The following is a 23,357-nucleotide window of genomic DNA, read 5'->3' on the forward strand; positions in this document are numbered from 1 at the left end:
AAGGTCTCTGCTGGCACTTCTTGTTGTGGTTTAGCCCCAGCTGGCAGTGAAGTACAACACAGCCACTCGCTCATTCTCCCCCGGTGGGGAGAAGAACCAGAAATGAAAGTAAAACCTGTAGGTTGAGATAAGAACAGTTTATTAATAGAAATAAAATATAATGTAATATACTAATGATAATAATAGTAATTGTAAGGAAAAGGAGAGAGAGGAATAAAACCCAAGAGAAACAGGTGCTGCCCAATAAAATTGCTCATCAATGCCCAGCCTGTCTCCAAGCAACTCCCAGCTGACTCCCCCCTGTTTATATACTGAGCATGACATTCTCTGCCATGGAATATCCCTTTGGCCAGTTCAGGTCAGTTCTCCTGGCTGTACTCCCCCCCAGATCCTTGCTGGTAGAGCATAGGAAACTGGAAAGTCCTTGATTTAGAGTAAGCATGTGTGAGTAACAATTAAAACATCAGTGTGTTATCAGCATTATTTTCATGCTGAATTCAAAACACGGCACTGGACAGGCTAATAAGAAGAAAATTAACTCTATCCCAGCCAAAACCAGGACAGCTTTGAGGATGACTGAGCTTAGCATGAGGATGAAACTGTCCCATGTGAGAAATATCCCTATGAACTGCGTCCTGTTGTCTGGTGTGATCTTGACTTTGATCTGGGTGTGCTAAGGGGCAGTTGCCTTTCCAGGTGGAGTTGGGAACAAGTTGGTTTAAGATACAAGCTATCTGAGTACCTCCTTCACTGAGGTTTTCTCTACATTGGTGGCCTCCAGTGCTCCTGAAATGTGCCTGATACAGGCACAGGGTGGAATGGTTGGTTCACTATGCAGAAGCTAGTGCAGCTCCTGGCCTGTCCCCTATGCTAGAGAACAAGGCAGGGATTTAGGAGTCCACCCTGCAGCCCCCAGGAAAATTTCTCTGATATATCCAGATTGCAGGCTGACTCTAGGACTGATGGATGTGTATTATGGGGATTACTATAGTGCTTATCGAGTGTTTGGAGATTTTGTTATAAAGGCTTAAATTTTTTATTCTTATAAAGGGATTGAGCTTGGGTGTTTGAAGCTAAAAGCAGAAGTTTCTGCTGTCTGAAATAAACAACTGCAAGGTAGGTTAAAGTGGCAGCAGGTTTGTGAGCTTGGTGAATTCAGCACAAAAAGCACGATATAGTAAAGACTGGTCAGTAAGCAGTATTTGGAGAGTTTTCCAGGACAGGCTTATTAGAAGTACAGAATGATTAATAACCACTGCCTTGACTCTGCCTGGTGGGCCATATTTTTGTGTGCTGGTTGTGGCAACAGAGGTGGGTGACCCTCTGTCCTTTCCAGGTCATGTTGAATCAAGCCCCATTGATACCAGGTCTGGTTCTAGACCCAAGAGGCTGAATTCCAGACAGATGTTAAAAATCCTTGTCCCCTTTTTGTGTCTATCCCTGACTCCAAGAGCTTTAGGGTAGAGTGCAAATGTGCATGAATCTCGGTGCTCACTAGGTCTGGGGCCAAGGTCCAAGCAGGATGCATTCACCCATCCTATCCCACCTTTCTTCCCCAAAGCTCCTGTATCTGTTGCCTCCAGTCAGAGTTAATGAGAAGAGTATCCAGTATCCTGTGAAGCAGCGTGGTCTTACGTGTATTCTCCATTTCCAAACCTTTGCCTCTGTTGTTCTACTTATGGGTGGATCACAAAAATAATTACCTAAATGACCCAGGCGCCAAAACACCGTAAGCGATCGTGTACTCCAGAGAATAACAATGATTATGTCACCCTCCTTGCTTATCTCAGGTTCCCACCCTTAAAATAAGGGCAGCAATATTTTTGCTCTTAAAAGAGCAGGATTAACTTGTTCATGTCTGCAGTATTAGTTGTTGTTATTATTATTACTCACATGGATGACAGGGAAGCACCTAATGAATTCTGGTTGTGTTACAATAGGCCGTGGCTGCATTTGGCATGACTAAGGCTGGATAAATTTACTAGGCTACCTGTTTATACTTATGCAAACTGTACCACGTACTTGTGGTCCCTCACCAGCAGATCACTGTGGCCAGAAGGTCTTTATGGTGCTAATCATTTTGTGTTATCCCTCCATCCTTTCAAAAAGCAGCAGCCTTGCTCCTTCAATACAGGATCTCACGTGTGCCTCTCCAAATAGGAGCTGCCCAGTGTGTTTCCTTGCTGCCCAGCAGTGGCAGGGTCTCTCTGGACCCATTCCTTCCTTTCTGCTTCAAAAGAGACAGAAAAGCAGCTCAGGTTTCCAGCTGTTGATTTCAGATGCTTTCCATGGAGCAGGTCCTTTTGGCTATTAGAGAATTGATGCAGAAAAACAAATTCCCTCCAAGTGTGTCTTTGCTCAAGACTATGTTACAAATCACAGAGTCAGAGAATAATCTGAGTTGGAAGGAACCCACTGGGATCTTCAAGTCCAGCTCTTGAATGAATGGCCCATACTGGGATCAAACCCACAACCTTGGCATTATTAGCCCCATGGTCTAACCAACTGAGCTAATCTCAGGGTCACTGAGCTCATCTCAGGGTCAAAAATTAACCAGCTGAAGACAGCTTTGAATATGCTCACAGAATCACAGAATATTCTGAGCTGGAAAGAACCCACAAGGATCTTCAAGTCCGACTCTTAAGTGAATGGCCCATATGAGCATCAAACCCCCAACCCTGGCATTATCAGCACTATGCTTTAACCAACTGAGCTAAGATCAGGTGTTGTTCACCCTTTTTCCTTCATAGAGAGCATTTCTAATTATATTCCTTAATAATCTGCTAGAAGTGACCTGGGGTGCATGGGGTGATAGAACGGGACGTTGCACGTGTGTATTTGGGTAGGTAGGAGTGGGTGTTGTCTCTGCTGTTGGCTGTCAGACAGGTGTGACGCCATTTACCCCCTTCACAGCCATCTCACGGGGAAGCAGCAGCATTCCAAGTGAGCTGTCCCGCCTGGGAACTCTGTCCAATCCTCCCTGGAGCCGTGTGAGCCACACACCCCTTTCTGGTTATAGGGCCACCTCTTCCCGGCTGCCGCTGGCCTGTGTCCCACACCTCCTCCCTGCATCCCCACAGGTGTTTTCGGTGCTCACCTCTCCCTCCTCCCAGTAGATTTCCAGCCAAAGGCCACCTCTGGAATTTGACTGCACAGTGTGTTGCGTCAGTCCCTGCGCAGCTCATGACTCAGCAGTTGTACAAGTTTCGTACCTGTCAGGGACATGCCAGAAACCACAAATGTTCCTAAGCCAGCAACAGCAAAAGGATCTGGGAGTTTCCACTCAGCTGAAGACAACAATGTCTGCAGTAGATTTTCTTGCAAATTGGTTTCATTTCATTGCCCAGAGATGAGAGCAGGGAAAGGATGCCAAGGGATGAGGACAGGAAAAGCAGCATCTGGATTTCTAGAGCCTGGAAAGCCCGGGATTGTCAGGAGAGCAAGTGACACATTATTGTGCACTGCAGTCTGCTGAAAAAATCCTCCTGGAAACAAGGCTGTGAAACCATTAAGTATTTTAGGAAGATCTCAGGCTGTGAGATCAATTAAAAGAAAACGCTCTGAGGTGCATGAGAGCAAAACGCAAACACCTCTGCAGGTGTCAGCCTGAAAATATCATTATTCAAACAAGTGCTGGCACCGGAGCAGTCACCGCGGTGCATGAACTGTGTCCTGGTGCCAGACCCTGGGCAGGAGGGCTGCCCTGCTGCTGATGGAGTAGTGGGTCACCCAGGAAGGGGCATCTCCTGGCATCCTGCAATGCCTCCTGCAGCTCTGCCTGCCAGAGAGCCAGGAACGTGTGCCAACCATGGCAAGATTGCTTCTCACTCAGTGTAGCAGAGACTGGGACACCGCCTTGCTGGTTTCATTCAGCCCTTGGCTCTCAGGAGTTGTGTTGGCAAGAAGAGCTGTGACAGCAAGAGCACAGGAAGCCTTGTTCCCTGCCTCCCTCTGCTCCCCTGCCACCCCCTGCCCGCTGCAGGGATTTTCAGATCCATGTGATTTGGGTGTGAGAGGGAAGGGAAGGGCTGAGCAGTTGAGGTCTGGCAATAGAATAGCCTGTCTTTGCTCAGGGATTGGAGTAGCGATGCAGCCAAGATAACAGTGATTGGCGTGCCCTTGTCTGGAAAGAAGGGAGTAGTTAGGGTGCAGTTGAAGGAGTGGGAGGAATCGCTGCCTGCTCGGGCCTGTGAGTGACGGATTATGCTTGGGAAAAGTGGCACCACTGTAAATGGATGGAGAGTGTGGGTGGGGGAGAGAGAGGGGATGGTAAACAACCAAGCCTGGACCATCCTGGATTGCTGTCCTGCATTAAATTAAAACATGCCAAGGCTGATGTTGTTGAGCTTCGTGTCAGGCCGTTCTCTCCTCTGCTTTTCCCATCCCAAAGCAAAATTTTCTGGCAGCGTGTGTTTAACAGTGAGTGTTGAAGGCAGAGATGGGGATCCCCTTGACCTGTGAGCTGTAGTAGGCACAGGAATCCCCTCTAAATAGCCTTGAAGTCATTTTCCCAACATGCTTGGATTCTAAGTGTGTGCCAGATCCCCATGAGGGCTGCTTGGCTGGGATCAAACAGGCGCCTTAAAGACAGGAGTGCAAATAATTGCCATGGTTGCTGGTTGAAGACAATCTGAGCACAAGTGAGAGGCTGAGTTCTCATGGAGCTGCTCTGCTTTGGACTGGCATGAGGTGGGAGTTGGAGTGGGCTGGGGGGAATTCAGCCTGTGATGTGCCAAATCTGGGGCTGACATAATGGCTTAGCTGAGCATGGGGGGCAAAATCTGTGCTCATGGCTTGAGCAGAACTCTGAGCTCTGCTAGGGTTTGGTGTGGCTTGCAGACAGCTGCATTTGATAAATAATTTTAAGCATAAATTAAGTGCAAGAGGGAAGGATGTTGCTCTTAGAGCTGCTTGGGCTTTTCTACCAACTCCCACAGTGTACAACCAACAGATCCCCTCCCTCTGCCCCATTCCATGTACAGTACGCTCTGTGGTGTGCCGTGTTTGATACTCAGGTGTTTCACTGCTTGGTTTGGGCTTCTGCCTGGAAAAAATACATTCCTGGCACCTACCCAAGAGTTATTTATAGCAGGAGTTCCTAGAAGAAAGTGTGCAGAAAACAAGGAATTGCCAAATCATCCTGCAGAGAGCAGCAAATTAACCCCCTGCCACACACACCCATGGGAGCCACACACACCCATGGGAGCCACACATGCCCGTAGCCCCAAATCCTGGTGAGAATTGGTACCAAGTGACTTCATGAAGGAAATGCCACTAAGAATCAACAAGGACAGCTTAAGATTCCTGCACAAAATGCCACATCATGAGCAACAGCTTCTTGTCCTTCTGACAAGTCCCGTGGAAACAAACCCTGACATCACAAGGAGTCGATTCTGTGGGACACACGGTGTCCTTGAAGATTCCACCACATAAATATTGATCTCTGCTTCAGACTCTGCCAGTTCTCAAAGCATTCTTAGTTTTCCTGTATGCCTTTAAAAAAGGATCTACTGAAGAAAGTGACACCTGTCTAGTGTGACCAGTGACATGGGGACCTGCACAGCTCTTGGACTGGTTGTTCCAATCAGGTAGATGTAATTTTTGCATCAAATGTTGTTTCCCCTTTTGTAACTCACCAGCAGCAGATGTTTCTCTTGCCTTGTCAGGACCAGGTGGGCAGAGGTCTGCAGGCAAACCCAGACTTTTTTCCCCTGTGCCTGGTTGGCCATTGCAACAGGGTGACCTTGACCCTTCCTGGGCTTAAGGGAGTTCAGTGTATAACTGAGCATTGAACAGAAATGCATGAAAAACAACAACAATAACAACAAAACCCCAAAGGAGACATTGCCTAACTCTACTGGAGCAGAGTGTCCTGTCCAGTATATCATCCTGCCTCCTTCCTGGTACTTCTCTGTAAACACCCTTTACGTGTGTGTTTATACAATCCACATGCTCCCAGCAGTTCTATGATCCCTTTACTTGTTCCACCCACTGGACTAGTTGTAACAGGCACTAAATTATGGGGGGTTTGTTGTTTGCTTAGTTTATACACCTGCAATTTCCTGGTTTATATGTCCAGAGGTTTTAGTCTTTAATTTAATATTATTCATAGATTTTATTGAGTATTAGTTAACTTTTTAAAACAATTTAATGGGCAGTGTCTTTTTAATTACATATGGCAAAACCTATAGAAACAAAGGAAAATTGACCTAATTTGTTATAGCTGGTTTGCAAAGATTCCCTGAGGTGACTGAGCATCACTCTTCCTTTTTATTGTACTTCACACATTTCCCAACTCATGTCAATTCAGTTCTCATTTAATCTCTCTCTCTGAAGCAGCCTCTGCACACAGAGTGGCTGCCCTTTCTCTCTCCAGCGCTGAGCCCAAACCCAACATCCTGTCAGTTATTGTAGGCAGGGGGAAGAAGACTGACAAAGTCTTGTGGGTTGTTTTTTCCCTGCTGCTACTTGAAATGTGCAAAATGCTGATGACATCTATCGTGGAAATGACCAAGGAGCATTTTTCTGCAGCTAAACGATGGCTAAATGACTCTGTACTGGTTAAGTGTCTCCTTTATGTAGCAAAAGCTGCCACAAGCTCTGAGATAATCCCTGCCCTTGTCGAGGTGCCCATCCCACGCTGTCTGGTGACGTGTGAGGTGCAGCTCTGGGTTGTATTGCTGGAATATGTTTGAGTATCAGCTACACCATATCCTGGCTGCAGCATTAATTAAACAGCATGGCCCTGCTCCAGGCCCCAGTGGACAGGCATCCACATGGCAACTGTGAGCCTTGTCGGCAGCAAGAGATTAAGGAATTAATTGGCAGGGTTAATCTTCGTGTCAGGGTTGGAAATGAATTGTTAATTTGTTTGGAAGAGTGTAAAGTCCTCTCCCAACGATGGCAGGTGGGATCACGAGGAAAAGTCTGTGAAGTTGCCCTTCCTGGGGACCTTTCTATTTAACACCTCCTGCAAACAGACATCTCCAATTCTTTGCCCCTGAAGTGTGAGACTCCTGTGCGGGGTTGGAGGAGCTGGTTGTGTCATTCATGTCCATGCAGGTGACAGCACAGCTGCTCCAGGCTGTGAGATGGGAGGAGGGCTGGCTGCAGCCTGGGAGGCCCCCTTCAGAGTCCAGCATTTCTGAGTGTTGCATGGCAGGTACTGGATCAGGCCAACCTGCTCCAGGATCTCAGGGTGAGGGAGAGATGTGCTGACTCTGAAATGCCACTGTTGGGGCGAGTGGTACCAGCCTTGCACACAGTGTGCAGAACTTGATAGGTCTGTATGGACACTAAACCCTCTCAGACACTTCTCTCCTCCCCCAGGACACTGTAGTAGGAGAATCTGTCAGATCAGTTAATGCTTTTCCCTTTTTGCTCCCATTTTACGCTCAGGACAGCAGAAGATTTTCTTTTTTATTATCTTTCTAATTTTTTAAGGCTAATGCATTGGTCACATCACATTAAGACATAGGAGAAAAGCACTTTAGGCTTTAAATTATTTAAATGAAATTGTAACTTTTGTCCCTTGTGCTCTCTTTCTGAACTTAATTACTTCAGCAATAAGCATCACTTTCTCCTCATGCTGTGGCCTGATATGTTGTGACCAGTGCAACCTAATTCTAGATGTGACATCAAATAGGACTGGCCTATACAGAAATCTGGGATCTTCCTGGGTGTGCAACAATCCTGTTTAAGACCTTGCAGTCAAAATCCTACCCTTTTGTGGGGAGGCTGATGGTGTTCCAAGGTGCTGTAAAATAATGAGGGTTTTTCATTGCCAGAAATATTTGGCTGGGTTTAGCTTACATATCTACACTGTGTGTCACCACGTCTGACAGCAAGTCCTGACAGTACAAGAGTTGGGGACGAGTGGTTTTGTTTGGTGCTCAGGTTAATTCCCCCCTCAAGGAGTGCTCACTGCTGTGTCTGTGTGCTCTGTTCCATACCTACCCCCTTTCTCTACAATTCTCTCTATACAGTTACCTGAAAGGAGGTGGCAGCCAGGGGGGGAGGTCTGTCTCTTCTCCCAGGTGACAAGCGACAGGACAAGAGGAAATGGCCTCAAGTTCTGCCAGGGAAGTTTTAGACTGGATATGAGGGAAAATTTCTTCACTGAAAAGGTGGTCAAGCATTGGAAGAGGCTGCCCAGGGCAGTGGTGGACTCACCACCCCCAAAGGCATTTAAAAGGCATGTTTATGCTTAGGAATATGATTTAGTGTTGGCCTTGGCAGTGCTGGGTTAATGCTTGGACTTGATGATCTCAGAAGTCTTTTCTAACCCTAATGATTCTATGATTTCCCCATTGAGCTTCCATCCCTCACTGGATGATTGCCTACCATTTCTACCTCTGTTCTCCTAAAATTTAATAGGACTAGAAATGTCTTTATGCAGCTCTCCCCATCTGTGTGAGCCTTCAGAGACTTCCACCTGAGCCTTGCACAGCAAGCAAATTATCAAATTATTGATAAGCAAAGTATCAATGAGCAGTTTTGCTGGAGAGGAGAGAGCATGGCAAGGGTATCCATAGAGTTCTGGGACACTGAGTAGAGCCAGAAGCAAAGCAGGGCTGGTGTGATGTTTGGAAGATGCTGTTTGTTAGGGTGCCACAGTTGCTGAGTGCTAAGTAAAAATATGCCTGACATGATACTTAGGTTTCCCCTAATCTGGCCACAGTGACTTGTTACTTGAGACCACAAGTAGTGATAAGAAACTTTGCCATCATTGTGACAGAACAAATGTCTCATGCATTTTTATAAAAATATTTTGGGCTGCTCTGCACTCTTTGGGTTATCTGAGACTACCTACTTGTAGGTGTCTGTCGAGCACCAGCACTGGCTCCTCCTTTCACCTTGTCTTTCATTTTCTCCTCACCCTACAGGCAGCCAGGTGGCTGAACACAAGCCAAAACTGAGGATTTCCTCTTTTCCTTTCAAGGGATGGGTGTTTTGAGATTTATCAGTAGTATAGTTGTACTTAATCAGATAGAATCTGTCCTGTGTAACTAAGAAGGCCCACAGCATATTGCTGGCATAAGCAGCTATTCTACTAAAATTGCCACTTTACATTCCACATCTTTTATGGTTTTTTAAATTAAAATTATTAGTCACTTGTGCTAAAATGTCCACAATGCAGTGACATTCTACTAGAGCTTTTCTGTACTGCCATTTCCTATTAATTGTTTAGAAATTACAACCACAAGACTGTGATCTTTGGAAAGAAGACTCTCGCCCTGCCTATGCCATATATAAAATTTTAATACGAAAAGTGGACTGAGTTCATCATAGTCCTAATTAGTTCTTTGGAGAATCTACTTTGTGCAGCAGCCTGCGCTGTCCATATTGATGTGAACATATTATATAATCAGGCTTAGAGAATGCAGCAGTCTGAAGGCTGGGTTCTGTGTCCCTGTGCTCAGTCACTACCCTGAGGAGGGCACTGAAAATCAGCAGAATTTGACTAGAAAATAGGCATTTCTGCTGTGGGGGTTTTTTTAGGGAGTTGTAGAACAATTGCTTATCTTAAAATCAACATTGTTTGCAAACTGTGCTCTCCAAACATGTTTTTATTGATATATATATATGGCAAGAGATTTTACAAGAGGAGTTAAGATGTTCCCTTTTGCTGTCCGAACTGGGTGGTGAAGTCATGGAACATGCTATTTTAATAATTTGGAACATGCCCCAGGAGTTGATTGAATGATCTCTCTTACTCTATAAGTAAACTGCACGTTTCCACACAAACATCAGAGGAGTCAGAGCTGCAAACACAAGCCTGCAGGATCTGCTCTATCCCTGCATGGCTTTTTACTACCTGTTTAAACATTAAACATATTTTAATAGACAATTACAGCTTGTCAACAGAGATACATCTCTATAAAACTGAACAGTGGGGGAAGTGGAATTGCTGCTGTGACCTTAGTGATATTTAAGTATCATTTAGTGAGAGAGCTTTTAGAAATCTAAGACCAGAATCTGAGGGTTTGCATCTTCCTTTTGATGAGTCATGACCCCTCTGTGCTTGAACAGGCCATCAAGGTACAAGGAATAAAATTCCTCCCTGTGAGGGTGGTGAGGCCCTGGCACAGGTTGCCTGGAGAAACTGAGGCTGCCCCATCCCTGAAGTGTCCAAGGCCAGGTTGGACAGGGCTTGGAACAACCTGGTCTAGTGAAAGGTGTCCCTGCCCATGGCAGGGGGTGAAACGGGATAAGGTCCATCCCAACCCAAACCACTCCATGATTCTTTGATCCTGAACAGCAGCTTTGCCTCGATTTTCCAAGGAGAAGTTTGTGGTCTTCCCTCAGAAGTGGAAACAGGAAGAAGAAATCAACTGTTGTTTGGGAGGCAGGACCTTGATAAGAGATTGATCATCTCACTCCTGGCTCAGGTGAGTGATGTGGTACATTTTGTCACCTCCTTCCCCAGGGTAGCAGGTTCTCTGCCTTAGTCATTCTGTACTATGGTTATAAGGTTGTTCTGATGTATTTAGATCTGCAAACTACACCCTAAAGATAATCTTGTCTAAAGGAAACACAAAAGAATATCCTCTAAAATCAATACGAGAGAAATATCAATTAGGGCACATATCCTTCAATCCTTATGGGTAGGAGACCCATAATTAATTACTATATATTATTACATAATAACAATAGGTGGGAGCAGGCCCTGTTTGATCAATTTGTTTGGTTATTACCCATAACCAATTCTTGGTTACAGATAGCTGAGGGAACTAAAACAGTGACAGATGAAGGCAAAATTCCCAGATGAGCAAAGAAACAGAGACCTGTATGTGTTCAGAAGTGGCAGAGTACAGGTATTTGACATTGCAGCCCTTTATCTTAGACACACCAAACCAGAGATGAACAGCACAATGTAGGTTTGACACTTTTATTAACAAAGAACCCATGGGGCTCATTCATTAGTACAAAATACAATCATGTTCCTGTATGTTAAACAGCTTTTTTTTTTTTTTATTTTGTCTCTTTTAAACTGTTTCACAGTTATCAAAACAAAGCCCCTGCATATCGAACTTATTATTGTGCAAACAGTAATTATTTTTAAGGATCAATTTCTGCACTAAGCCAAGTGCCAGAGAGCAGAATTTAATCTTGTTTTCACCCTTCCTTTGAAGGGCCATGTGTGCTTCCTAAGAAACACATAATAGTTGACTTTTTTTGCAGCAAACAATCTAAGGCCACAGTTTATCTGCAAAGAATAAAAAAAAACAACTCAAAGATTTTAAAGGAAAAAAAAAGCACATCTTTACCCTTCATTCTCTTGTTTGCTTGACCATGATTATACCAGGTAGCACACATCACCTATCAGGTATTACAGTCCAAAAAAGCACCTAATGTTCTTTAAGCTAATTTTTTGAATTATTAACATGCAAGTTAATACACAGCAACATTACTTTTCAAGTAACTATAATGGTGTTCTGTTTAAGGAAAAGATGCTTATTCCCTTTCCAGGTGATGTGAATGAAAATCCTGCATTGATTGTATGGGCAGGCCCTCACTTAAAAAGGCATGAGAGCTACATCTTGAGACTTACTTATTTTTAGAATGTCCTTTCTAAAACATGCACTCAAATTTTGGTTAAAGCTGCATTTGCTATAGAAGAAAATACTTAATGTTGCAAATGAAAAAAAAAAATAACTGCAGTTTGGAAACATGGATCTCCATCGGTCTGCCTTTCACACTGATGCAAAAGTGATTTTGAGGTGAAGTGCTAGAAATTAGACAGTGTAAGGAAGTCATACTTGAGAGAAGACTTAAAAATATATACGTGTGTATGCCTGTAGAAAAATCCCTGCTTCTTATATGAAGACAGATTTCATAAAAAACCATTTAAACTTTCTTTAAACTGCAGTTACTGATGAAATGAAGGAAACTCAATTACTGTTTTTGTAGTTATCAGAAAGTACAATGTTTTACCACATGAAGCACCGGGTTTTAACCCCAAACCCTTCTGTAAGACATATGGAGTAGTTCTAATAGTCCAAAATCCCCTGTACTTTAAAGACAGGACTGTAAACGTGCGTGCTGACAATGCTGTGTTTCTGCTCCTGTAAGTGATCTGTTGGTGGTGGTTTATTTATCCCAATTGATGCTTGGCAGGAAGCAAACATTCTACTTTAAAGGAAGGCAGCAGAAGGGCACGTTAAATGCTGTGCCTTCACTCTTAGCAGCAACAAACTCTCACTGTTCTAAATGACCTGAGGAAGAAAACATTAAAATATTGCACCAAAACAAAATTAAACAGCAAAAACAAACAAGGAAACAGACCAACATATATAGTATGGATAGCAAATGACCAGTGCAGCCCCTGACAATAGATCTTTTAGACAAAAATGCAGGAGTAATGAAAAGCTTTGTGCCATTACCAGAGGACTTTGTTCCCCTGATATCTGCTTTCACTTCAGTTATAAGCTATGTCTATTCTGGGTATATTTACACCTCTCCCTACGCCTCTTATCTCATTCACTAACCACAGAAACCATTTAGGGTCCCTTTTAGAACCTTGAAGTATACTGGAGCTTTAACAAGACTTTTTTTGGTCTCAAATCTGACCGTAAGTAAATATCCAAAACAGAGGTAGGCTTATAAAGGCTTCTGAATAAATAAGTATTGTCCATTTTGCTAAGTATACCTGCTGTTGGCAGAAGGATTCTCCCTTGCCATGCTTCCCCTTATCATGCTATCCATAGGCTTAAGATGCAAAAGAAGAACTCACAGTAGAAGAGGCTAGAATAATTCCCTTAAGAAATCCCTTGAAAGAAAGCATAGTGCATAAGCTTGTATCAAAGTCCACTTTTCCCTTCCATACTTGTGTCTCTCACTCAGGAAATGGTTGCCTTCATAGTATTGTGTAACAGCTACTCTGCCATCCCTGGTGCCTTCAGGATCCTTAGGAGTGATGAAACAGTACCACTTGGCAGTCGTGAGAAGGGCAGGTTCCCATGAAATACAAAGTTAAGCTGGAGTTAAGACTTCACCTTTTAGTAGTGTTCCTTTCCTGGATGCAGACAGTGCAAAGCTGAAGCCCCTTGAACACTGGAATCTTTTTTGGAAATGTTTTCTTACCCCACATTCTGTTCTACTATGCAAGTTCTACTACAGAAGTTCTCAACATCATTATGTACATTCTTCCAGAGTGTTCCAAACAAAATATAAATTCTTTTCTCTTCAGAAGATCCATACATCTCCTCCTCGTACTTTGTGTAGTGTGTCCACTTTTGGGAAAACATTCAGTATTTCATTCGTTCATTTTCATTTCAGCATTTTCAGGTACTTCTCAAGTATCCCAAGCTTGGCTGCTCCCACGTTATTCCTCTGTGCAGACTAATCCAGCAGATTCTCTTTTATCACCAAACGTGCTCATACCTCCTCCTCCATTTTCCTTTGCCTTTCTCGTACACAAACTGAAGTTTTGAAAAAGAAAACTGTCTCCTTTTTAGCTGCACTACCAGCTTAAGCAGCAGAAAGATTAAGACATTCATCACAATGATGCTTGTTACAAATCCTCTTCAGAGCCTGAACGAAACGGGCTGAATTTCTTCTACATCAGTTGGATGTGGATCAATCTAGGGAGAGAAGAAAGGCAACAATTACTGCCTGCAATTCCTGCATTTAAGTATGTGTTTTGGTTTGTTGTTCTTTTTTGCCATCTGACAATCAAAACACCACCTGCTATTTATTTTTTTACCTCTGAATAAAGAGGTGGAGGCTGAAACCGGAACTCTTGTATATAAGCAAAGACAGGACAACACAACTGTTCCTCGCAGTCAATGGGTGGTGGATAAGCAGGAACATGTCTGGAAAACTCTTCCTCAGACACTACATCAGCATAATTTGGTGGTGCTGAAACACAAGAGATGCTACTGTCAAATTTCAAACTATTCACTCACAGCAAGACAACAGCTGTAGTACAGTATATCCAAACCCATGAAAACTGTATTTATAAAACATTGTACAACTGTCAGATTGTATGAAGTGCATTAAACTCGTACATATTGTAACTAAAATTATGTGTTCAGTAAGCTTAAGTGATTCAGCAGGAACACAGATGCTTTTAGGGCAACTCCAGCAACAAGCCTGTGCTGTATCAAGATATATTCAGTAATGAATAAATTAATTTCCTAAGTAGAATTCCCACTATCAAAATTTAGCTATTTCAGTCAGACAGGGGTAAAGATAAACTTAAGGAAGGCTGGAGTTAGGGTAACCTCACCCAATCCTTTTGGACCTGAGACTTCTCCTGAGTCATACTTCCATGGCCTACATCCCTACAGTGCCCATAAGTTGGCACTACACCCATCTGCTGCAGACAGTGCTGTGCTGGATAAAAAGAGTTCAATATGTGTTACCTTCAGGGTGTTCAGGCATGGTCAATGCCAGCCAGCTCATATCCATACTAAACTGGCTGGTAATGCTGGAGTTTCTGCTTGAAAATCCAATACATGGAATAGTGCCAATCACCAGAGGCATTTCAATCATCAATTTCTTAGCACCAGGAATATGGATATACACCTATGTGACAACCCCCAAACAAAAGAAAAAAACATCATGAGACCCCACTGAATGCTCCTAAAGGCTGCCCTACTCCCTACACTGCAAATTGTTTAAAAATTAAGAGCTTTCTGATCCCAGATATGTTCAGCTAATACCCTGGCAGTGTTCCTTTCTTTCTTTCTGTAACTTGTCTCTAGGTGACATTTAAGAACATCTTGACAAATATAATTATGCACTTGATTTTCAGTCTTCCCACTTCTGAAAAGAATCACCAGAGGAACCCATTCAGCTTGAACTACTTTCCCATAAAAACCTCTGCAGGTCTCAAACTAAGCTGCTTCTTCCTTAGAAATATATTTTCATTTTCCCTGTTATTCCCATCTTTCCATCTCAAAATCTCTTCATGATCTTCAGTTTCTCATCTATATATATGGTTTATGATATTTATTTATCATAGAATGGTTTGGGTTGGAAGGGACCTTAAAGATGTAGTTCCAACCCCTCTGCCATGAGTAGGGACACCTTTCCCTAGATTTATATTTGTCATCCCCAAATTAAAAACCTAACAGCTACTCGGTAAATTCTTCTGTTCCCAACTCAATCCAAAGTTTGTACATTTGAAGAACCAATACTTACAGCTAATGAATATTCTACTCTAATAATGCAGCAGTCAAGTATAGAGGGGGATACAGGTGGGATTTTCAGAGTTTTCCCATTCCAGGTATCTGTACTCCCAGAGGCAATGTGGTTTCCTCGGACATTGGCAACCATCTGACGGAAGGTTTTTGTCTTCCCACTGGCCAGGTAAGTTTGGGTTTGGAAAATGGCAGCTTTTGGAACAATCAAACGAGAAGAGCAGTTCTCAATTTCTGCATAGATTGGTATGGCTTCCCCTTAGAGACAGAAAAAGTCCAGTGAATAATTTGTATTTCCCAACTTTCCTCTGGGAGTATCAAAGCATGTTACACGGCACGTACATCATCTGGCAGCGTTATGAGAACAATACTTGTGAAGTTTCCTCAAGCCAGTTCATTTTTTTCAGAGTGGTATCCACGCAGAATTATAGCCACCTACTACATTTTCTATATAAACAATGATTCATTTTGAAACATTAAGCGTAATATGAACAAGCTATAAAAGCTTTATTTGCAAATTATGCCCCAATCCTCCTTTTATATAGTACTAAATGAATTCCAGGATGTTTTATTTTATTTCCTCAATGTCTCTAATGTTATCAAGATGACAAAGAAGCTGCTGAAGCCCATTCTTACAAAAGTGTAAAGCTACACAAATGACATAAAAACCTAATTACATCCCCAATTAAGTATTTTATCCCAAATAGAAGCATTTTATTGTTCTTTACACTCAAATGTACATGGTTTTTTTGTAAGATTAACAAGACTTCCTTTTAATTTATGTTTCCCAAGGGGAAAGGCAAGATGATGTTTGTTAAACCAAGTTCATATAGATCTTAATTTACTCCTACTAAACAGAATTGTTCTTTGAACTATAAAGTGTTGGCTTCACAGAGATTAAAAAACCCCAACTACTAGGTGTTTAATATTTACATTTTTAAGATAACTACTCTTACCATTACAGTATCCCTTCCTCTCAATTTTGGCACTGAGAGACACTGGCCCAGAGGTGAAAAACCAACAGCCAACCATCTTCTCCTGACTTCTTAGAACAGGTGTCTATAAAATACAGAGTATTTTTCATTTTATGGGATAAAGCTCTCAATCACTTGCAGTTACTGTTATCCATGTCAATCATTGCAATCCCAGCTCTAAAATCCACTTGATCTGAATCACTGAACTGCTCTGTGCAAGTGGAGTTTTGCCACCATGTGTAATGGAACCAAGGTCTGGCAATCTGCACATTTCTGTTTCAAAGTCCCAGCCTGAATTTAGACTGTATCAACTGGGTAAGACAGAGACCAGGGTGTCTTTGAATGTGATCTGTCTTCAAAAAGAAGAACTTTTCAAAGGTCTCATGGAGTGCTGTGGCAAAAATTTAGGCTCATGACAAAAACCATCTTAATTATTCAAAGACTGTCACATTAGATAACATTTTGTAAAGTTTTCATTAGAATAAACTTACAAGCACACATGTCAAGGATCAAAGCCAGGATCCAAGCTACTTAAAATTATTTACTGGGCAACAGCATCCAGTCAGTATAATAATGAAAATTGTTTTTATATTTATTATAATGAAAAAAATCTGTTTTGCAGTTTTGGTGATAGCCTTGGAATCCCCTGACTGGCATTATCTACTTTATATGCCTTACAGCCCTCTTCTGTGCCATCACCTATGGGCTGCTCTGTCCTTACAGAATCTGGATATAATGCTTTCAAACTCCTAATAGACAGTGTTGAATATAAAGACTATTCTGCTTAAAGATGTCACTGCCAAAATACTCTGAAGTTCTCTCTAAAATAGATTAAAATGTAAGCACATAAAGAGGAAAAACACCCTACTCAAAACATGTCTTAGCTATGTTCACGTCATGATGTTAAAATTATCCTATAATTTTAAATAAAATAGAAATTACTCATTCATATTTAAATGAATAACCATTTAGATCCAGTTGCTATCATGAAAGTGCAAGGTATAATTTTATATTATTTTCATAATATGGGCTGAGATAAAAGAATCCAGCTCATTAGCTTCCATCTTGCCTATTTTCTCATTACTTAATGCCTGATCTTTCTTATTACTCTACAGTATTTCCAGTCATTACAAAAAACTCAATGCTTTAATGTGGCCAAATCTGTCATAGGGAAATAACTGACAGGATCTCTGGAGCAGCTGTGTGCACACACTTCATGCTGGAAAACGACATGCAAAATGGAGGGATATGTAACATAATGGCCAGAGCATAAATGACAGGCTGGGCATGATTAATACTCTTCTCTAATTACTGTTCCTCAACCTACTATTATTGTAGAGTTTAGGACACTGCAGCCCTGTGAATGTAGTTGCTCTGGTAAGAGTAAACTACTACACTCATGCATTATTATTATTAAGCCTTATTTATGCATCTGAAGCCTGCCTAACTTTTTGGCAAGAGCATCTCTGCCAGCAGGGATGTAATCAATGCTATTAAAAAAGCCACTCTGTTTGCTATTCACACAACCTAAGATCATCTATTTATAGAGAAAAGCTTAGGGAGCTTATATGCTTTCAGAAGTCAGAAAATGACACTCCAGAATAACATGGAAATGGTTAGGGATGTGAATGCTGCCTGGAAATGTTTTATTTTTTTGCAGCTGGCTTTGAAGGGGGGAGGAGGAGTGGAGGAAGGACCCTCTTACCAAGAGAGCTGGTGAGCTGACGTCGATATGGCTGATGACCTGGAGCTCTGTCTGCACACTCTGATCAGGAGCTGCAGGCCTCTCCAGGATGGCTTTCACATAGTACTGAATACTGCCATACTTCCCAGTAAAAGAGGTCACCAGAGGTCTGAAACAAGCAGTCACAAAACCATTACCCTTAATTAATAATTCAGTTCCAAACGTGAGCACTTCCCGTGTACACGAACGTTTAACCAATTTACAGCTCGTACTTTTAGGGCCTGGGGGAAACTGAAGCCAACAAGGCCTGTCTGTGGGGTCTGATTAAGAGAAACATATAAAGCTGATACTAAAAAAAACACAAGTCAAATTACATTAAGATAATGTTGCACTACAAGCAGTGTCCAGCACAATCCCTTCAGGTTGGATTACTTAACTTACTCTTGAGGGAGCTGAAAGCTGAACGGAAATTCGTGTCTTCCATCTAGAAGAATTAAGTTTTCCTCACCTGTAGGATGAAAATGAATAGTATGTTTTAGTTATTCCAGAAATAGAACAAAGCAGATGCTTTTATAAGTTATTTATTGTATAAGAACACCCAGATACCAGAAGTTTTTATTGATCCCAGTGGGTTCTGGACTGCAGCCCGTGCTTTATTTGTGCTGTGCTGTGATTTCAATGAAAAACAAAAATCAAGGAAACATGGGAGACCTTGAGATTCAGTTCAGGACTCTGGCCAATTTCAAATCCAAAATGGCTTCTGCAGAGCACAAAGTAAGTTTTTTTTTCCTTTTCAGCAAGACAGCAGCTAATTTGCTTTTCCAATTAACAATTAAGCTAACTTCTGTGCTAAAAAAGCTGCAATTTAAGGTCAGTATGATGAAATACTATTAATACATGAGCTCCCAATATACACTCATAGAGGGCCTGCTGTTACACAATTCTGAAGGCCTAAATTTACTTTCTCTGCACCTCAGCCTGAGAGCTGCGTTTCACTCTCACAGAACAAAATGTCGCTGCTCTGTTTTTTAATTTTCCGACGCTGCCATAGGTGCTGCAGTGCCTGAGTGACAGAGCTCTGCCACAGCGAGCTGCCTCTGCTTCCTCAAGCCATTGGAGGAGCCCGACTGCTCCCAGGGTCTTCCACGGGGGTTTCCCAGCTGCTGCTTACAGAGCACAACCCACACGGCTGATGGAATTCACAGGCGGGCTGAACCTCTGCATGAACTCAACTGCGGATTTTCGTACAGCCCCGTTCCGCGTTTTTCAGCCACCGCGCAAAAAAAGTCGGTGGGCGGCCACTGGCGAGGCTGTGGCAGCTTCCCCGGGTGAGGGCTCTGACGGCGGGGCGGCGATGTCCTCACGGGCCTGAGCACCCGCTGCCCATTGCCAAGGGTCCCGGCGCCCACTTCTCCCCCTCCCCTCGCTGCCCACAGCGTCCCTGGGCGCCTTCTCCGCTCCCTCAGCGCCACTCCCCCGCTCCCACCCCCGCCGGTCCCGCCTCACCTTCGGGCGGGTCCCTCAGGAGGCTCTGTCGGATGTCCAGGTACCGCACCTCCGCCTCCCTCCGCGGGCCGGGCCCCGGCGGCCGCACCGCCACCCCCCAGGCTCCCGCGCCGGGCCCCGCGCCGGGGCTCTCGCTCCAAGCGACGCGCGCCCGCCCCGCGGCCTCCAGGCGCAGCCCGCGCAGCGGCAGCGGCCCCGCCAGCTCCAGCAGCACCTGCCCGGAAACCGTGTCCCCGCTGCAGTAGCCGCCGCCACCGCCACCGGCGCGCCGGGCCTCGTCCTCCAGCACCAGGGCCAGCGTCTTCACCGCGCCGCCGGCCCCGGGGCCCGGCCCGGCCGCCGCCATCGCTCCCCGGCCGCGGGGGAACCGCGCCCGCCCTCGCCCGGCGCTTTAAACCCGCCCGTGTCCGCCAGCGCCCGCGGCGCCGCGCCCCACCCGCGCCCCGCCCCCGCCCGCTGCCCATTGGCCGCGCCACGGCCCCGCGCGCCTCCATTCGCCGCGCACCGCCCCTGCGCCCCCTCCTCATTGGCCGCCCGGCCCGCGCACGCCCGCAGTGGCGTCACGCTGCGTGATCGCCGCACCGGGGCCAATGGGGCGAGAGCAGGCGCGCGTGGACAGCGCGGCGATTGGCGGCGCGGCGGCAGGTCCCCACAAAGGCGGCCAATGGCGAGGCGCGGCCACCACGTGCACAGCCTGTGGGTAAACAGGCAGGGGAGGGGCGGGGCCGGACGACGGGGCGGGGTCAGGGCGGGGCCCTCAGCCTTTGCCCTCCCAACCCTGAACCTTCCTCAGTCTTTTGCCCCCTCTGCCTTCAAGCGTTCTGACGGGTACCCGGGCACCGGAGTGCGGGGTTCTTGTCCCTCGCTGTTCCACCGCCTGTGGTCACTGCCCTCCAGCCCTGTGCTGTGGGGAAGCCGTGTGCCCTCGGTGACCCCGGGCTGCGGGGAGACCTTGGTCCTTAGTGGCCCTCAGGCGCTGTCATGGCTGTTGGGGTGTGCTGGGTCGGTCTCAGCCTCTCCCCGCCCACAGCCGGGCTGGGACTGTTAAATGTGGAAAAGTGTTGCGGTGTCGCTGTTCTCTCCCTGTTGTGCCAGGGGGTTCCCTCGGGAACTTGGTGCTGCCTGTGTGAGCCCCTTCCCCACCCCACTGACGAGCAGGAGGTGAAGGTTCGTCTGTAAATAACCCATTCTGGTCAGTCTGGAAACCTTATTGCCCACACAAATACTGCCTATTTCTGCACTTTGTAAACCAAGAGATGCCCTGGTTCAAGAACTTGTTCTTACAACCCCCGTTGTAACTGGGAAGCTAAATGGCTGCATGCTGTCACACCCGGCCAGTGATGCCTTCCCAAACACAAAGGTTTATCCACAAGAATAAACACAGAGTTTGCTGCTCTTTACAGTTTTTAGAAGCACTAGCTTAGGAACCCTCCAGCATCTATAGGAAGAGTGGTGAATGTGTCGGTGTTGATGGGTGAGTGTGGCCAGACCCACCATCCCGACAGCTCCGTGCCCCCGTCAACCAGCCCGAGACACGCTACAAAACAAAATGCTTTGCATCGACTGGACAAATACCACAATTAATGCCGTTCTCGGCAGTGTCGTGTTTTACGATGGCCTGAGATGACAGCAGTGCATCTTCCTGAAGGTGTGTGCGGTGGATGATCCATCAGCATTTCCACTGGTGACCAAGGAGTCACTTCCCGGTCGGAGTCACCTGCCCGCTTGAAGCTCCCCACAGCTGCATGTTCCTGCATTCCTCCGGCCCTCTGGGGCGCTGCAAAACACCAGCCTGGTGCTTCCCAGCTGACTCAGTTAATTACTGAAATTAGCTAAAATTGTCTTCCAGACTCAGAGCCTTGGCTTTTAAGTAACTGATGGGATAACTCCCAGGCTTCCTCAGAATCCTTGGCATACCTGGGTGTCCCGTGAAATGTAGCCTCGTATTTAGAGCTACTTCTGCAATGAAGCACCTGTCCTTGCCGAGAGCCAGGTAGGCCTTTGGAACACTTTCTGTTGGCTAAAAGTTTGTAAACACCTCGGTGGTAATCGATAATAACCTGGGAAAAAGGAATGTGGTTACAGGTGGGGTGAAGTCATGGGCTTTATTTTGACCTTTGGCCACGGATTCCCCAACTCATGAGGAAGAATTATGTAACTAAAGAAAATAACGCTGTGATGGTTGTCTGAGTAGTTAAAGAGTTCTGGGATATTCATATACCTTTGTGCTTTTGAAATAATTTTTTTTAATTGAAACTGCAAATGCATTGTAGTTGGGAATTGTGGTGCATGAAATCATGCTGCATTGGTGGTTTTTAGTTGAATTAAACTAATACATGAGTAATTTTGCATAAATCTTTTCCTTATGTCCAGTTTTTTCACATTAGCAAGTATAAGGTTAGTTTTGTAGCCAGCCAAGAGACCATGCTTGGATGTCCAGACTGAATATTTGCTTATTTGCAGAATTTCCTTAAGTACAATGTGTGTGTGCAGGCTGATTTTGAGAGTGTGATACAAAGGAAAAAAAAAATCAAAATCCCACACCTCCCTTTTTCCTGCATGAATTAGAGCCTGTGTAAAAGTAATTAATTCTCTTAGGGGTTTATTCGACCATTCAAACGTTTCCTCCCATTTATTCTTTTTAAGTGCAAATGAGGTAGATAGGGAAATGAATAAACACGGACAATTGCTTGTGGAACAAAACATTACACAGAATTAGTGAGAGTTAGGAGGCTTCAATAACTTGAACAATTAGCCTGTAGAGGACACAGTTAATAGGAACATTCTGTCACAGTCAGGTGATACTTATCCCTGATGTTTGTTTGCCCTTTAATACATTTTTTTTCATCAGGATGCAAAGACCAGAATTTGTTGAAATTGTCATGGAGTGATTGGTTTTCTCATCTACCCATCTTGAGGACACTTTGTGGTGTTTGAGACGTTTTAACTGACCCACCCAGTGACGTAAAATGAATGGTGGAATCCACCACATGACTATTTTAGTCTCTGATGAGCCAAGAGGAAGGAAGAGGAGATGAACACAAACTAAGTTGTGGGTGTTTGTGTGTGACTGGTTATCTGAATGCAGGAGTAGGTGTGAAAGAGCAGGAGATATATTGACATGCTTGATTATATTTTCATTTCACTTATTTTGCCACTTTATTCAGGACTGTGTAAGAAAGAGCTGCCTGAACGAATTAGTCAATGCACAAATTAGTGTGTAAGAGTAAAAAATACACAAAGAAGGGTCTCATTGGAGAGTATCCACAAAGCTGTGAACAGCTCTAGAATCACAGACTCATCTTGAAGGCAAAGGAAGTGGGAGAACATCTTCCTACAGCAACTGGTAATATCCTGGCTCTGCTGGTTAATTTGGAAATGACTGCTGTGGTCAGGTCACTGCATTTAGATAGGTCTCATGATATAAGTTTCTACAGGCAGTAACTATTTTTTAACTAATTTCTGTGCACATAGTGATAGAACAGGCTATCAGGGCTTTAGCCTGCTAGAAGACTTCTGGAAAGTATGGAATAGAGTCCAAGTTTCCACAATGGGAAGGACACATGATATGTAAATATTTTATTTTTTTTTGGTGGAAGATACAGGATAAGAAATGGTCTCAGCAACAACTTCTGCTTCCAGGAAGGTTTTTGTTTTTCAGGATCCAAGCAGTAACTGGGAGGGATGTGCAAAACTTGATGAGTATTTGCTGTCCTCTTCCTGCTTGAAAGGAACGGAGACAGAGCTCTTCATCATGAGTCAGGCACCAGCACTAGGAGTTTGCCAGCTAAGCTTTTCTGTTCTTAATCAATGGCCTGGCAGTTTAGAGAGTGAAGAGCTATTTCTGCTGCTGGAGGAGGACTTGGGGAAGTGTTTATGAGAGCTGCTAACAGCTAATTTACAGGCTGTGGAGTTCTTATTTGAGATTGCTGTGCTATAACATCCGTTCAAGTGGCTTTCTCAGCCAGTACCAAATGCAACGGGCAAACAAGCAGTGTCTGAGCTGCAGTTGAGCTCGGTGGAAGAGCCATGGGACAGGCTGTG

The 23,357-nt window shown here is 44.5% G+C and overlaps 1 protein-coding gene and 1 long non-coding RNA gene across 3 annotated transcripts; one reads left to right on the forward strand and one right to left on the reverse strand.

Moving 5' to 3' along the window:
• Positions 1-10,877: 10,877 nt before the first annotated feature.
• On the reverse strand, positions 10,878-19,670 carry ARRDC4 (arrestin domain containing 4). Of its 2 annotated transcripts, none has more exons than XM_032700358.1 (8): positions 19,314-19,670; positions 18,249-18,315; positions 17,829-17,976; positions 16,106-16,208; positions 15,151-15,344; positions 14,370-14,532; positions 13,709-13,863; positions 10,878-13,586 (listed from the first exon to the last, which is right to left on the reverse strand). In XM_032700358.1, exons 1-8 carry the CDS (start codon positions 19,657-19,659, stop codon positions 13,530-13,532), a joined length of 1,233 nt encoding a protein of 410 aa, XP_032556249.1. In that variant the 5' UTR covers positions 19,660-19,670; the 3' UTR covers positions 10,878-13,529. The 2 variants fall into 2 exon arrangements, with proteins under 2 accessions (XP_032556249.1, XP_032556248.1); XM_032700357.1 differs by having other exon boundaries at positions 15,151-15,407.
• On the forward strand, positions 14,964-18,434 carry LOC116792906. The gene is made up of 2 exons (XR_004359300.1): positions 14,964-15,318; positions 17,784-18,434. It is a non-coding gene; the product is annotated as an uncharacterized LOC116792906 (long non-coding RNA).
• Positions 19,671-23,357: the final 3,687 nt, after the last annotated feature.

Source organism: Chiroxiphia lanceolata, chromosome 12 (assembly GCF_009829145.1).
Source record: "Chiroxiphia lanceolata isolate bChiLan1 chromosome 12, bChiLan1.pri, whole genome shotgun sequence".
Lineage (NCBI taxonomy): Eukaryota > Metazoa > Chordata > Aves > Passeriformes > Pipridae > Chiroxiphia > Chiroxiphia lanceolata.